Source organism: Lichenostomus cassidix, chromosome 8 (assembly GCF_008360975.1).
Source record: "Lichenostomus cassidix isolate B80296 chromosome 8, HeHo_3.0, whole genome shotgun sequence".
Lineage (NCBI taxonomy): Eukaryota > Metazoa > Chordata > Aves > Passeriformes > Meliphagidae > Lichenostomus > Lichenostomus cassidix.
Genome location: NC_139489.1, coordinates 24,370,990 through 24,387,825, shown reverse-complemented (window position 1 = coordinate 24,387,825; position 16,836 = coordinate 24,370,990). Strand labels below are relative to the sequence as shown.

General features: G+C 51.2%; 1 protein-coding gene across 1 annotated transcript in view; it reads left to right on the top strand.

Moving 5' to 3' along the window:
- Nucleotides 1-218: 218 nt before the first annotated feature.
- Nucleotides 219-16,836, top strand: part of PRRX1 (paired related homeobox 1) — a 38,246-nt gene continuing 21,628 nt past the window's right edge. Inside the window, exon 1 of the mRNA XM_085068491.1 lies at nucleotides 219-772. Coding sequence (XP_084924617.1) covers nucleotides 532-772 — 241 coding nt within the window. The 5' untranslated portion in view covers nucleotides 219-531. The remainder of the gene's footprint in view (nucleotides 773-16,836) is intronic.

The following is a 16,836-nucleotide window of genomic DNA, read 5'->3' as shown; positions in this document are numbered from 1 at the left end:
TTCGCCCCCACGGGTCCCTAACGAGCGCGGCGGGGCCGCCGCTGCCACCCCGGTCCCGGTGCCATCCCCGTCCCGGTGCCACGTCCCGGCGGGGCCCCGCGGCTGCCCTCCCCCGGTGCCCGGAGCAGCGCGGAGCCGCCCCCGCCGTTTGAAGTGCGGGGCGGAGGCGAGGGGAGGGCAGCGCAGGGGCGGAGGGAGCGGAGCCGCCGGCAGCGGGGGCGGAGGGACGGGGCGCACCCGCCCCAGCGGCCCCACAGCCACCCTGCGCCTCTCGGCCGGCGGCAGCTCCCCGCGCCGCCGCCCCGGCGCCCCGAGCCGGCCGCCGCCTCTCCCCTCCGGCATGTTTTAAGCCCGGCCCTGCCCGCTCTCCTTCGGGCTTCCCTACCCGCCGCCGTCGGGTCCCGTCCGGTCCCGTCCCGTTCCCCCCGCTTCGCTCCGTGCGCATCCCCCCCTCGCAGGGCCGGCGGCTGGGGGGGCGCGGGGGCGGTGGGCGCCCGCGGGGGCGAGGGCAGAAAAGCCCCGCTCGGCACCATGGCGTCCAGCTATGCCCACGCCATGGAGAGGCAGGCCCTGCTGCCCGCCCGCCTCGACGGCCCCGCCGGCCTGGACAATTTACAAGCCAAGAAGAACTTCTCCGTGAGTCACCTGCTGGACCTGGAGGAGGCGGGCGACATGGTGGCCGCCCAGGCGGAGGAGGGCGGCGGCGAGCCCGGCCGGAGCTTGTTGGAGTCCCCCGGGCTGACCAGCGGCAGCGACACCCCGCAGCAGGACAGTAAGTGCGGGGACATCCCCCCTTCCATCTCTCGCCGGGGTGCGGGGCCAGGGGAGCCGGTGCCGGCTCCGAGCGGCTCCCGCGGCCAAGCGGCCGCCGGCCGGTGCTTAGCCCGGCTTCCCCCGCTCCCCCAGCCGCCTTTCCCCGCCGAGCAGGGAGCCCCGGTGGGGTCGGCACCAGTCGGCGTGTGAAAACCCTTGTTTTCCCCCAGCCGGGAAAGTGGCGACCTGCTCTTGGCCGCCGTGCCCGTCGGGTCCCGTGCCGTGGCTGCTGCACACTCTAGGGTAGCGGAGAGCATCCCGGGGAGCCGAAGTGGGGCAGGATTGAGCCCGCGGGCTCAGCGCCTTGCCGGGTGGGCTGAGAGCGGCGCTTGGCTGGACGGGGCGAGGCGCAGTGGGCGCTGAGCCTCCCTCCATCCATCCAACCATCCATCCAGCCATTCAACCACCCATCCCGCCATCCATCCGCTCGTCCCTCCGGCCCATCGGAGCGGGCACCGGCGCCGTGGTTTGCGGGACACCAGGACGCTGCTCCGGCTGGGGTCCGGGCGATTGTCCGACGCCTTGCCCGCGGCATCGCGGCTAGCAAACAGCCCGAGGGTGCGTACGGGACTCCACAGTGGAGCCGCAGATTCCCGCCCCGCCGAGCCTCGGTTCTCCCTGATCTGGGCCCGGCGGGCAAGGCAGGGCAGGACGGGGTAGCAGACTGAGCTGCCCGTCCTGGAGAGTCCGAGCTCGGGATCGCCGTTTGCCGTGAGCCAGCAGCCGGGGGCAGCGGGACGGGCGCTTTGAGCGACTTGAGCGGCGTTTTCCGAGCGCCGCGTGTTGTTTTCCAAGGGCAGCGCTGTCAGAGAGGCTGAGGGGGCTGTGCAGGGTCGGTAATCCCCCTTACCCTCCCTTTGCTCTCTGTTAAAATAATTATATCCCTGGCCGCAGGGACTGGCCAGGGTTTCCGTGGGGGTCCGGGCTGGCCGCGGCCATCCCCGCCGTGACTCCCGTGGGCTGGGCAGGGGCCGCGGCTGCGGACACGGGCTCGCTTCCCGGGGAGATTCCCGGGAAAGGCGGGAAGAAACAACGAAACGAAAAGTGAACGAAAATGTTAATTGCAAATTTCGTTGGCTTTTCGATTTTTGGTTGGTTTGTTTGTTTTTTTCCCCGGGAGCCGCTTCCGACCCTCTTTTCCCCGTGGGTCCGACGTGGTTTTCTCGGTGTTCCGAGGGAGATGGAGCTGGGGAAGCGGAAAGCCTTCCCAAAAGCAGCCGCTCCTTGCAGCAGCGCCCGTGGATCCCCGGGCTGGTCCCGGCGGGGAGCATCCTCCCGGGAGCGCGGTCCGGAACCGAGCGAGCGGTGCGCGGCTGACGGAGCGGCTCCTCTCCCCTCGAGAGCCGGACCGACCGCCGCTGGGACACGGCTTAAAATATCTCCCTTCCCAGGACCCGAAAAAATGCCATTTCTGACTCTAAAGGTGTGTGTTTTAGAGGGGAAGGCTAATGTGGCTCTCTTCGATTCAGCTCCCTGTGCCGCCGGAGAATCCCCGAGATATCAACCCACAAGTTATGTAGACAACGCTTTATTTATTTCTGTTTCGTACCCAGTTTGGTTTATCATATTTTAATTGAATTTACTCCTGATTTCCTCCTATTTACTCCTGATGTTGCCGCTTTCCAGCTGCTGAGCTCTCCGGGGCGAGCTCGGTCAGCGGGGAAGAGAGGGACTGTGCTTCACCAATACTCACCTTGCTCTTAGAGCATGAAAAGAACCAAAAAAACCCCAATCCATGGGCTTGTTTTCTAGCCAGCACTGCTGAGCAGGGACCAAGCTACAGCTTCAAATAATTTATAAATTCTCTGAACGCTGTAGAAGTTTTAACGCCGTTACAGTGAATTAGAAAGTTTTTAAAGTATTCTAAAGTAAGCAACAACAAAAAAAGAAAGGACGGGAATAAATTCTCCCAGGTTTACTGGGCAGAGCTGTCATCTGGGCTTTCGCTGCTCTCATGGATGCGTTTAGCACATCCCGTGAGTCTCTGTGCCTCAGTTTCCCTAGCTTTTGAATGTGTTCTGTGAAGTGTCATGCAATCCGTGCAGGAAAAGGACTGTGCTGGAGCTTGGAAGTGCAAGAGAGGTATGGGCTTTTCACGGTGAAAAATGAGAGCTGGTTCAGTGGAAAAGCTAACACAGGGCTCAGTTGTTCTCTATGTTTCTAAGTGAGAAAAGGTAAAAACCGTTTGGAGAAATCTAGGATTTCTCAAGAGTAGTAAAAATGTTCTTCCAACCTGGAGGAAAATCGGCTGGTCGGCCACTGATTTCTGTCCCAAACCGAAGTGAAAAGCCAAATTATTGGTGCTATTTTTGTAAACAAAAATTAAGAGAAGAAGTCTGACGTAGAAATGACAAAAGGTTTTATTTGGACATTTGAGATTAAAGGAAATATTTCAACACTATTTTATTTGAAAGAGGCTCAGGATGAAACGTTTCTCTTATTAAAAAGAAAAAAAACTCCAGTCCTGGGAGTAGCTGTGATCGTAATATTTAAAGGGAGAGCTGTCAGTGTATTAAGGAGCTGAGTTTTCAGCGCTGCTGCAGAGCTGTCATTCTTACCAACTTCAGTTCAACTTGTAGCTCTGAACACCTTACCCTAAAAGCTGATACAAATCAGGGCAAACCTCCCTGCCTCTGCTGCTTAGCTGGGAAGGCTTTGCAATCTGGGATCAAATTTGTCATAAAATAATCTGTTAAGATAAAACCAACTCTTGCTTTGGCAGCAGAATTTTCACTAACTCCTGCTAAACCTGGGATGAAAATCCAGCCCCCAGAATAGCTGAGGGGATCTCCCAACCTTCCTAGAAAAGGCAATGAGCTCCTCTTGCTTTTGTGCCCTTTGAGGGTGACAGAAGCCTGTCAGTTGCCTGTGGGTTCCCAGAGCTTGTGGCTCTGGGCAGGGGTAATTCTCCACTTGCTAAGTTTTTTTGAGATGGCATTTTTGACTTCTGCTTTCTTGCTTTCTTTCTTTCTTTTTTTTTTTTTTTTGTTTGTTTGAGACTCACTGTTGATGGCTCGTAAAATGGTGTGGAGAAAGCATGAGCAGCAAAAGAAAAATTGTTACGCTGGGATTTCTTTTGTGAGGAGTGAATAAACCCCGCTTCAGTCCAGAATGCGCGCAAGTGCTGCGTGTTGAGGTTATTGCTGTCCTTTAATTTCTCTTCAGTATAAAATGATGGCAGTCAGCGGGCTGACAGACTGTATTGGGCTGGTTCACAAATAAAGATGGGTACAGGCTGCCTGAGTCTCCCCAGGATTTTTTTCTGGCTCAGTGGGCATCATGAACCCTCAGCACTGCTGCTGCTTCCCGAGGAAATCCCAGAAACCCTGCTGGGACAGCGGGGACGAGGTGAGTTCCTTCGCTCAGGCAGGTCAAGCACAGCATCTGCGTGGCTTCAGCCCCTCTTCTCCAGCAGCAGGGTGAGAGCATGAGGAAGAGCTTTTTCAGTTCGCTTGGTGATGGGGCTTGTTGCCCCAGGATTTTGCACAGGTCAGAAATAGGTGCTATTTCAAGAAAGGGCTGACAATTCAGGGCGGGCTGGGGATGGCTGCTCACTGCAGCAGGGTGGGGAGGCAATGTCCGGCTCAGGGAGCTGAAAGTCGCAGACTGGAAGGATGGTCTGAGGCAGAGATCTCGCCCCTGCTGCCTGGGCTTAAACCCTCTGTCTGCTGTCACTGGTGGTCTGAAACAGGATCCTGAGCTGGAGGACTTTGGGTCTGCTCCCACATGGCTGTTCGTTTTGCCTTAGTTGCCTCCTTTTAATCAGAACAAGTGAGATTGCTGCAGGAGTGAAAGAGTGTGTGAATATTGAATTGTCTGTGCTCCTGTGCCTCCCCATCCTTCTCAAAAAAATATGCCTTTGAAAAAAGAGCTGGAAAAGCTCTGCCGCTGCTTGTAAATGTGAAATGCAATTCCTTGGGCTGCTGAGTTGCTGAGGATGAATGTAAGAAGCAGCACCTGAGACAACTTCAGGGTTTTCTTTTCAAATCTCTGCTCTATCTTGGAAGTATTAAATGTCTCTTTTGTTAGTAAATCACAGCCCTTATTCCCAGAAGATGCTGGGGATGTACACCAATAGACAGAAGAGGGAAAAATGTAGGGTAAATTGATTCAACCTAGGAGTTTTCTTCCTGTCTTGTCCTGGTGGATGCAAAGTCTGCAGGCAGCAGCTGCTGCTGGTGTCCACAGGTTACACTCGGGTGAGCCAGGGAAACCGGGCAGTGCCTTGATCCCCACAGACAGTGGCGAATCCTCCTCACTGGAAAGACTCTTCAGAATTCTCCTCTTCCAGAAATCGCTGTGGGAACAGCGAGGATCAGATCCTTATTATTTTTAAGGCACATGTTGTACGTTATCTGCGTGAAAAAAGAGCTTTTTGTCGCAGTAATCTTTGCGCGTGCTGGAATAATCTGTGAGCGTATCCTCAAGGCTTTGAGGAGCGTTCACTTGAGTAAAGGCTGAGTAACAGATAACTAACACCAAGCAATTGTTAAAAGTTCGATTAACTTCTTTCCATTTATTTCTTGGGCATATCTATTTAATTTTGGTCTCAGGCTGGCTGGTGCGTGCTTATTGCAGCGAGTATCGCAGTGTCAGATATTTTTCTTACGTCCCTGAGTCCTACAGTTAGAAGTGGAAAACATTTTGTGTTTTTTATGTAAATTTTGACAGCTTCTGGACAAAGACAGGCAAAAATGTAACTCTGCCACATATCTGGAGTCTTAGAAAAAAGAAGTGAAGGCGCAAAGAAAAAACAAAAATGGTCAAGGTACTGTTATTAACAAGGAAAAAGGAGCCATGAGAATTTGGAGGAGGGAGCTGGCTCTGTTTGTGAGTGCTGTTCCTTTTGATGGGTGAAAAGAAACTTCTATTTGTTTGTGGATTTCACTTTTTTTTGATCATAATCAGTTTTGCTTCCTGGTTCTCATGGTCTCATAATTTGCTGATGGTATTTGTGTTTTCAATCCATCCACACAGAGCTTCCAGCTTTTTAATTTGAAAAAGATTTTGCTGAAGGTTTTTACTTTCCCTCCTTCCCCCCTTAATGTAATGAAAACATTTCCATGAAAATTCGATTTTGAAATCTCTCATAAAACTTAAAGGTTTGGTCTAAACTGCTCAAACGCTTTTAATGAACATCAGCTTTCTGTCATCTGCACCGAGTTTCCACTGCTAGCCGGTCTATTTTCCATCTTTTTGATGATGTATAAAGCAGTGATTGCATGGGAAAATATTATCTCAGGGTTAGTTTGTGCAGGCCTTACTCACACGAGTCACTGCATGCGATTCAATGGGCCACTTATGTGTATGCCAGTGGATGAGTATTAGTGTTTGAAGGCTTGACCAGCAGCCTTGAGTCATGCAAAAAATGTCTTTTTTTCAACCGGTGGAGTATTTTTGTGCGGGCATGAAACGGTTTTGCTGTCTGCAGTCAGGGGCACAATCTTTTTGCCTTTCAGCCGAAGTACAGAATGCATCAAAATCTGTGATGTGAAGAAGCCTGAAAGGAAAAGAGTAAAAGCACAGACACAGCATGAGCAGGAGGGACTGGGAGTGTTGGGTATTTGACAAGGCAGACACAGAATTACAGGACTGTAATTCCTTCAAGGATGTATTTTATTTTTCCCCCCTGGTAACCAAGTTGACTCCCATGGTTTTTGACATCACCAGAATGACTTGATGGGATTATAGGTGTTTATTCCTGGTTGTGAGTTGTTTATGATATATTTAATCGTTTTTGAAACCCATATTAAGTAGCCCTGAGGGAGCTGTGTTCCTGCTGGGCCTCTGTTGCATAATGAAGTACATCACGAATATTTACCAAGTGTCACAGTATTCCAGACTTGGGCCTCTGTTTCTGGGGAGGATGAATCACTGCTCTGCTGGTTCCCCACCCTGCTCGCCTTTCCTAAAGGAGGCTTGGATTTTGGGGCGGATGGTGAAGATTTGAAGTGAGAATCATCAGTCTGGCTGGAGGAGCTGTTGTCCAAGGCTCTGATGTTTGAACTGTCCTCATGGCTTTGCATCCAGGATACAGAGAGGTTTCAGCTTTTGCTTGAGTGGTGGAGCAGGTTTTTAGTCTGGTTCACCCAAGAAAAACCTGTTGTTTGGTTGCCACAAGTGGGAAATATCTTCAGAACCCACCGGCTGCTCTGGTGGGAGAGCAGACAACTCAAAGGAGGGGTGGAATCCCAGCAGGTTTATGGCAATCTGGCTGGGTATGGAGAAGGGTGAGGGGGAGATGCAGCATAAATCCAACCTCTCACTACTCACTGGAAATCTCTGTGTTACACACTGTGTCAGTGGAAGCTCACACACAGACAGATGTAGGTGCCACCAGCCCTACAGTGCAGGCATGTAGGGATTGGTCCTTTGTCACTCTGTTGTGACAGCAGCACCCTTAGAGACAGGGGTTCAAAGGTCCCTCAGGGTAGTCCTGCAGTCCTTGAGCCTACATTTGCTGGCCCTGCTCACCTTTGCATTGTAAATGTAAATTTGCACCGTAAATGTGCGATGTGTTCCTGACCTGTGTTTCCTTTCCTGCTGCACCCAGCTGGTCTCTCTGTAGCCCTGGAAGATGCTGTGAGGTGGGGATGGGAGCTCAGCAGAGCTGCCCTGCCTCTCTGCTGGGGCTCTGGGGGCTTCATTGAAAGAGAATTTTTTTTCAAGTGAGAATGGCTGGAGGACTCTGGTTGGGAAGGGAAGGGAGCAGTGGTGCCCAAGCTGAGGGCCACCTCCTGCAGTGGAAAGCCTGGCATCTGCAAGGATAAGTCTGTGAAGGCCAGCAGAGAAGAGAGGCCTGATGAGCAAGCCAGGGAGCATCTATTTCAGCTTACATAGCGTTCTGGGCTCCTCTCTCACCTCCAGAGGCCGAGAAAAGGTTACACCACTGTTTAAAGCAGTGTCCCAGACAGTTTGGATCTCATACGTGCCCATATGAAGTGAACATTTGCCTTGGGGTGGCAGCCCAGGACATCCTGGTGCCTTGTGTTCCTGGAAGGGAAGGTTAGATGAGAGGCAAAGGGAGCCAGCTGCACTCTTAACAAGTCACTACATCCTATTGCAGCATCCAGTTCATATTCCACCCACATTTTCCCCCATTCTGGCTAGAGAAATTTTCCTACAGGAGAAACTCCAGCCAGTCAGCAAGACCGCTGGGCAGGGCAAACATCCAAAGAGACGCTCAGGATCTGGCTGGGACCCTCTCCACGTCTTGATGAGCTGCTCAGGCAGCAAAATTGCTTTTGCACTGAGAGCTGGAACTCATCAGCAGCCTGGGGACATTGCTTCCTGCTCCGAGCCCACCAGCGGATGAACTTCTCCTGTGGCCTCCTTGACCACAGCAGAATCCAAGTTCCCCATGGTCCTGCCTGTCTGGGGCAAGAAGGAATCACCAGCAGCAGCTGCTGAGTGACAGGCTTGGAAAAGGAAAATGGCATTGAGCTCTGAAGGGAGCAGCAGCAGCAGGCACTGGGATCAAAGCAGGGTGCCTGGTGCTGGTGGGGCAGGGTGGGTGGCTGCAGAAGGCAGCATCCATCAGCTTCCAGCCCTCTTTCAGTGTAGGTGCTGGACCAGTGAAGGCTGAGTAGGTTTTGAACCCGTGGGGACCTTGAGTAGTGTGCTGTTTGCTCTGGGGTTTGTTGTGTTTGTGGCTGCTGAACGAGTGGTGGGAGAGCTGCAGCCAGTGTGCCAGCAAGGCCCTCAAGACCTGCTTAGTGCCTCTGGAAATCGTCTTCTTTTTTGGAAGTGTCACTAATGCAATCCACATTTGTTTAAAAAAAAAAAAAATTAAAAAGGTGCTTGCAGCTTTCAAAGGGCTGTCACTTCTCCCCGTGTCAGCTCAGCCGCGTCGGGGCTCTGTGGGTATGGATTGGACTTTAAAAGGAAAAATTCCTGAGCCATAGCAGTGAAAACAGAGTGTTAATGCTCTGAGCCTGGTGCAGCAAAGGGCTGCCCTTGCCCGTGGCTCTGCAGGCAGCTCCTGTCCCCATGCAGTCTGGGCTGGTTTCCCATAAAGCTTTACAGCACTCTCTTTACCTTGTGGCCTGAAATGCTGGTAGCAATCCATGCTGATTATCCTCCCTGTCCTGCACAGCCCTGCATTTAGCCCTGGATGGGAGGCACAGAGCAGAGCTTTGGGAATCCAGCACCACGTTCCTGCTTGGGGTGCATGGTTGCTGTGCTGACAGTGTTGCAGAAAGCTGGAGAGCAGGCTGTGTCCCTTCCCTGAGCTCCCAATAGGAACTGAGAAATTGTCTCTAAGCATGAGCTGGCCTGTCCGGTCTTGAGTGCTTGAGATTCTCAGAGCAAATGCACTGGTGATTTTGCTCTGAGGGAGAGGAAAAGAGCTTTCAAGACCAGTCCAGAGCCAAGCTCTGCACCCTGCTGCCTTTGCTCTGAATGCTGATGAGGCTCTGTGTCTCTCCATGGGTTAGGGATGGGGAGCTGAGGTGGTGGTGGAGCAGTGTGGATTTTATGCACACACACAAGGCAGCCCATGGAGGAGGGCAGGTTTGTAGGGTAAGGCTTGTGCTGGTACTGAGAACAGCCTACTCAGAAAAGGCTTGCACCCAAAAGGCTTGCAGGGCTTTTTTCCCTCCAAATATCAGACCAGAAGACTGAGTCTGTCTTTTGTTACTCAAATATGTCTTTGTGTGTTGGCCACATAATCTTGAGGTCTGTTTTTCTGTGTATTCACTGCCATAGCTTGACCAGGATCACCTTGCCGTTCCTCAGTTTGCCTAACTGGGTACAATCCTGGGTCCTAATTAGTGGCTTTGGAATTTTCTGGATGGATGTGTTGTGTGAGAGCTTGACTTAAACAGTGATTTGGGGAGATTCTCTTCTTTCTGCAGCATCCCCAGCAAACTATTTCATCTGCTTGTCTGTGGATTTAACACTAACATTGTCCCCTTCCATGAGCAAGGTTTGTTCATTCAGGGAACCCACCTAATTCTCAGGTGGTCCTGAGTGCACCCCATGCCCTTGGGGTGAGTTGTTTGCTGAGTGAAACCATCCATGGGGTGAAACAGTTCTCAGGGACAGATTTTTGCAGGAGGACTTGAATCTCCTGCCCATCTCGAGGTGCCTGGGCTCTCCACAAGCCCAGAGGATGCAAGGAGCAGCACGTGCCGATCAGCTGGAAGGTCCCTGGAGCGTTTGGCAGCAGGCACTGAAATTCCCAGCGGCTGGTTGGGATGGTCACACTCTTTTTCTTGGCTATAGCCTGGTCTTGAATGTTTGGCCAAAAAAGATCGTTACTTAGAGTTTGTTTCATTTGGAAAACTTCTGATACGTGTCATGGAAACTAGGAGGACTGCTCAGGAATAAGTGCTTGCAGCACTGTGCTTGTTTGTGATTTGTTTTTCATTGTTTCTCCTTTAAAAATTTTTTAGAAATCAACTAATCAGTAAAAAGAAACAATCACCTGTGATTTAGGAGAGGGATCTCTCACTGTAAATAATAAATTAGTGTCAGGAGACCAGGCAGACAGAATGGTTGATGAATATCCTGCAGGCTGAAAGTTGTTTATCAAGCCTGTTTGAAGACTTATGACTAACAAGCTCATTTACAGAGCTTGGAGCCTGTTCATGAACCATTCTCCAGCTGGGAGGATGTGGGAATCATCAGAAAACGTATTCACAAGTTACTCGATCATTTAAAAAAAACCGATCAAACAAACAAAGACTGGTTTTTGGAAGGGAACTGTAAATTCCTCTTCCCCCCCACTGGGTTTGCTGAGGCATTCCCGTTAGGAAAACGCGGGGCTGGAGAAGAATGCAGAACCCCACGTCGCTGGCTAATGACCTATTTTGGTGCTAACCCTCCTGCTCAATGCCCTGCCACCAGCCAAGCCCTGCAGCTGCAGGAGAGCTGCTCCCCCAGGGAGCCCTGAGCCTGCCGGGATGGATCCGTCTGTCTCCACCAGGGATTCCCAGGAGGGACATTTGGCCTGCTGCGGGAAGAGGCTGCCCTTGCTCCTCTGGTGAGATTGCTGAGGTTTCCCCATATTGCAGCACAGTGTTTCTGCGTGGTGCCATGTAAAGGAGGGCAGCATGGGATCTGCTGGTGCCAGGAGGGATGAACTGGGAGCAAAGAGCCTCCGTTGAAGCTCTGTGGCTCCATGCCTTCTGCAAATCTGCTTGTCTGGCCTTGGACCAACTCTCCTGCTCAATGCAAACACCACATCTTTATGAGGAGAGGCAGATGTTTCTCACCCACAGCATGTCCCACAGTTTTGCCTTGTTTGTGGGGCATCCTCTCGCTGTGCCCAGCCATGGGGAGCCCTCCAGGTGGGCTCCATTTGGGCAAGCTGTGCATCAAGGGGGGTGCAAACTGAGTCAAAGAAAGTCCAGAGAAGAAAAGAGGTAAGGAGAGCTCCAACTCCGGTTTAGAAGGAAAGAAGAGAGGCTCATAGGTGCTTAGGCTCAAGTATTAACTGATTTCCAAGCCCACCTCCTGCTGTTGCAGATGTGAGTGAGGCAGTAGGGAAATCCTCCCAGGTCTAGAGAGGATGAGGAAACCTTGGAAGAGGTGGTGCAAGAATTTGTGGAGGCTTCAGACATGGATCTGATGGAGACAAACCTGTGAAGGAAAAAACAGCGTAGAGCTCATCTTACCTTGGGAAGTGAATCCTTCTCCCAAGTTTCAGTGGCTGCATGACTTCAGTGGGAGCTTGTTTAACCCTGAGTTTCATCTGTTCTGATCAGCACAATGGTGCTGCCTCCAATTTCCCCCCACATTCCAGCAAGTTGCTGTGCTGTGTTCATTTGGGATGCCCGTGGGACAAGAGGGACCTGTCCAGCTGAGGGAAAGCATATGGATGAGGAAGGGTCACAGTCACTAGATGGAATGATGGAAAAGAAAAACTAGGATGTGATTAGCAGGAAAACCACCCTAGAAAGTTGCTCTTTGTCAGCCTGGGCAAGTTCATGTTTGCCTTTTTGCATTTTGTGTGTTGCTCTGACCAGAGAGAGTCAATGTCTGGAGGAGGTTACAGCCACCAAGTGGAGGGGATGCCTTGTTCTGTGAGGGTTGAAGCACTCTGTGTGGAGCTGGGTGCTGAATCCTGGCTGTCTTGCTGGCAGCGATGCCAGGCTCCCCATGCTCCCTGCCTCTCTTGCTACAGCCATGGTGCTGCTCTCCAGGAATCCCCAGAAGGACTTTGCTCTCTGCTCTGCTTCCCTGACCTCCAGTCTGAGTGGGAGCTCTTTTGGTTGTGTGACATATTGCTGTCCCTTTTGGGCTGTGCAGTGGCAAGGGTTGTTCCAGACACTTGTGATGATGGATTTGAATCCACGTTCCTGTGACTTTCTAGGCAAAAGTCTTTCCTCCCCCTGCCTTTAATCCATCAGAGAAAGGTGGAATGAGAGCCAGTGGTTGGGAGCAAAAGCCAGACATGCATTCAAAGGAGGTAGGAAGTGCATTTTTTAACTGTGAGATGCTGTGTAATCGTCAGAAATAACTCCAAAGGAGAGCGCTGGCTGCTCCATCCATGAATGTCTGGAAGCCCCTTTGGAAGAGCTGCTTTTGTCAGGCCTGAATTATTGGTCTCACTGGTGGGGTAACTGGGTGAAATGCTATGGCTGATGAGTCTCACACAGCACTGAAGAGCTCAGCTCTGGCTGAGGGACAGAGGATGTGCCGCAGCATTCCTGTGCAATCCGATGTCAGGGATATTCCTGCCAGGAAATCAGAACACAGCACCAGATGGAGAACACAGATCCACTTGGTATGAGTCTGTTTACAGGTTTGAACCAAAACATAGTGAGGAACACAAAAGGAGAGCAATGTCCTCATCTCTGATCATAACTCAGGCCCTTATGTGAACCAGCTGTCACACATTTATAGGACAATCCCCTCTTCAAATTCCTGCTGTTAGGAATAGCAGAGATAGGAAAGCCTCTGCAGAGCTGTGAAGGGCAAACATAAGCCATGGGAATAGCCCAACCTTCTCTTGTATTTCAGGACCTCTTCAGAGTTTACTGCAGCTCAGAAGACAACAGGCTGTTGCATGTGATTTCTGGTATTTCTGGCCAGGTTGAGACTCTGTGTGAGCAGTGTCTGCTGTAACTGCAGCCCTGCCAGCTTCGGGTGAAATGAGGGAAACAGGGAGGGCTGCAAATCTAATCAGTGATGGGAAGAGGGATAAACGTGCTCAACATCCTCGTGGGACAGAGCATCTCTGAACTGGTAGGGTGAGCTCCCTGGGGAGGTGAGTGGTGGCTGTGCAGGGCTGGCACCAAGGGAAGGGAGCAGAAAGGTTTGCAGGGTTGGGATGATCAGAGCCATCATTCATCCCCTGTGTCCAAACTCCGCTTTGCATTCACTTATTGCCAGCTGGGAAACAGCAGCTAAACCAGGCGTGTCCAAAGAGCTGGAGAAGGGCAGTTCTTCCAGGAAGGTTCATAAAACAAAGCTCCCGTGGCTGGTCCTCTGCTCCACCACTTTCTCCACCTCAGTGGCGTGCTCATTTTCCAGCGCTGATGCTCAATGTTTGCGGCCATGTGGTCATGGATGTGCTGCTGGCCAAGGAGTATGGAGTCGTGGAGGTTTCCAAATGTGCTCTGTTCCTAGAAGGGACATTGAGTAAAAGAAATGTGCCGAGAAATGGTTTGGCAAGCAGTTTGGTTTGAAGGAATTATGCTTTCCTTCAGTATGATTAATAACGGGGATGTGGGGAAAAGATCAAAATAATGAAACTCCTTTTAAAAGTTTGCTGGGCTGAGCCACGTTCAAAACCCAGTCCGGGTGTGAAAAGTCAGAAGGTCTCTGAATTTGTCCCAGATTGACTGCAGGCAGGATCCAAGCTCCTGAATCAATCCTGGTGCCTCCAGGAGCACATTAAACTTTCCCCACACAGAGCCATGGCTGCATCTCCAGGGTGTTTGGTGTCACTGTGCAGTGCTCAGGTACATCTTGTTTTGCTTCACAGCTGAGACAGGGGCTGAGAGAATCCTGTCTGTGCTGCAGAGATAATTCCTGGAGACCACCATCATCTTTGCCCAGGTCCTTCTGAAAACATGGTTATTCACCTTTGCGATCAGGAGGTATCGCAAGGCAGGAATGGGAATAGGGTCATCCTAAACTGGCCATGGTGTGGCTGATTTTGCTGCAGAATGAGCACTGGCTGTTAATCCTGTTTTAGGGCACTTCATCTGTAAAGAGAAAAATTCTCGCACACCTGGTGTGCAAGAGAGAGGCAGGTACCTCCTGGGGGAAATGCCCATCCTGACCTGAGCCAGTCCTGTTGCTTGTTTTGAGAGAGCTGAGATGCTGCTCAGCCTGCTGGAGTCAGGGATGTTGTCATTGTCACATTATCAGTCACAACAGCCAAGGAGAAGGGCACCTTCCTACCTAAGCATGTAGCCAGGCACTTCTTGAGAGAACTGCTTCCACATCAGGAAATGCAGATCCTGTTCAAATGCAGCAGACAGGGACCTTCTGTCAGTTGTGGCTGGACAGAGGAAAGCCTCTCCAAATTAAAAGCAATTATGGAGAAAGCAGATGCTTTGGGTAAATACTTTGTCACTGTCTCATTTAAAAGCAGCATCTTTGTTGCAGAGGGAAAATGAAACTTTATAAGCCTGAAAAAGGAACGAAAACACTTAGTTTGATGTCTCTTTTTTCCTCCCCTTGGGTTTGTGTGTTAGAATTTTTCCAAGCCCTTAAGAGGTCAGCTCCAAACAAGCTTTTAAAATAGAGAGCTGAAAGCCATCACTTGGTGCCAGTGTCCCGTGCCCTGTCTGTTTTGGGAGGGATTGAGCTGCGGGAAGATCTGGGGAGATACAGAGGGGCTTTTTTGTTATTCTGGTGCCATCTACTGGTCCGAGCCCACGGGAAGCTCTGTGGCAGCAGTGAACGAGAGCAGAACGCAGGTGGCCAGTGAGGAGTGACCAGTGTCCCCCGGTGCTCTCCCTGCAGGTGTCTTGTGTAAGCTTGGGCTCACCTTTGCTGCTGTCATTAATAATCCTCTTTCCTTTTACCAAGCCACCAGGTTTTCAGAAAACTTATAGGAGCTGAATTATCTTCATAGTTCCTGTTCAAATGGTCAAAATGTGGTTGGAGTTGGCCAATTCCTCAAACACTGCCAGGAGATCAGAGGCAAAGAGCATGTTGCATTGTGAACATTTCCTCTGGAAACCAGCTGGGAAAGCTGGGCTGCCCTTCTGGAAGGCACCTCCGGGGGATTTGGTGCCCAGAGCCTGTTTGAGGACACAATCTCCTCTCTGCAAGCCCAGCTCCTGTGGGAGGCTGCTGTGAGCTCTGCCCCACAGCTTCCTCTCCATCGCTGCCTCTCTCCTGCCTGCCACACATTCCACGTTGGCTTTGCTGTCCCAGGGCTGGGCCAGCCCCGTGTGGTGTGTCCCTGAGGAGAGGATGTCCTCTCTGTTGTGGCTGCTTCAAAGGGCCAAGGCTCCAACGTGGCAAGGCAGGCTCTGAGCAAGGCACAGCCTGCCTTGAGCTCAGCCAGCACAGGGAGCAAGGAGGAGGAGAGGCCCACAGAGAGGAGCAGATCTTTGATGGGGTTTTCCAACAGCTTTTCCCTCTTTTTTTTAAATTTATTTTACAGTTTAAAGGCAAGACCCACAGCAGGAGACCTAGTGGCTCAGGAGCAGCATCTTTGCTCTAGCCAACAGGAGGTATTTCCCCTCCTGAAATCCCTTTGGTTGCTATCAGTAGTAACTTTTAAAATGTTTGGGTTTCGAGCCTTTGATATTTCCTAGGCTTATTTTCTCTAATCATTCTCTTAATGAGTCTTCCATGTGAAAACTGGAAGCATGGGGAGGAGGTGAAGGTGAGAAAGACTGTTCTTCAGAAACCAGGGACTGCCAGAGGATCCTGCAGAGCTGTCTGGGCATCTGCATGGATTTGGTGTTGTTTTGGGGCAGCCTGGCCCATTCTGTGCTGGTGGGGCAGATGTGTGATCAGGGTGGCTGTTGGGCACTCTTCCCTCTAGACATGGCTCTGGCTCAGGGCAGCAGCAGCTCCCCAAGGCAGGCAGCAAGGATGGGACTCAGCTTTGGCCAGAGGCTGGCAGGTAGCCAGGAAAGGGAATAACCCATGCCCAGGATTGAGAGTTTTACTATTTTATCATCTCTGTGCCCAGGTAATAGATTCAATAAAACTGCCAGAGCAACTGTGAAACAAATGCCTGAGCAACAGAAGAGTGTTGTGGCACGAAACCTTCATGTTGTATCACAACCTGGGCTCAGCAAGCAAGAGGACTTGAAGTCAGCTATGTGTAAATGATAATCTTTGGGAGTACTTTTGCTCCCCTGAGCAGAGTCCTGTTAGCCAGAACAAAATGTAATATTTGTTTTAGTACCTCATCCATCCTTCATCAGGGATGAGTTTTACAGCTTAAAAGGATATTTTCATCTCCAGCTCCTGTAATGTTTCTAATGCTGGGAACTGATTTGTCTGAAATATTACTTGGGTTTACTTTGTGTGGAGACTTGGGGTTTTCTTCCTGTTGGTTTTGACTCCGGAAAGTGTCTCTGCTCATCATGGGCCACTCAAAGGATGTGCTGAGTAAAAGCAGTGTCTGAGCTGGGAGTGGTGTGTGCATCCTCTGTGGATTGGGCAGGAATGAGCCCATGGCAGCAGATGACAGCAGTTTGATGCACTCCTTCCCGTCAGATGTTGGGAAATAAAACACAATTCCGGGACACTCATTGGCCTGGTCTCCCTGTGAGTCTCTGTGTAAGGAGAGTAAATTTAAAAGGCTTTTTTTTCCCCTGGGGGACTCCAGGCTCTGCCTTCCAGGCTCTGCCGTATAGAAATTGCCATCTTTGTCAAAATTTTCCTGTGCATTGCCTCAAGCTGGACGTTTCAGCCTCTAGCTGGGTACCTGACTGCAGGTGTCTTGAGCAGCAGAGGGCTCTGCAGGTGGGGTTAGCTGTCACACTTCAGTTTTTAAAATAGAACAACTGACTAATGACAGGCCATCACTACCAGGATGCCAGCTTTTGCCTGGCTCACTAACAGAATGCCTGGAGCCTTTATGGGATGAATGTCACT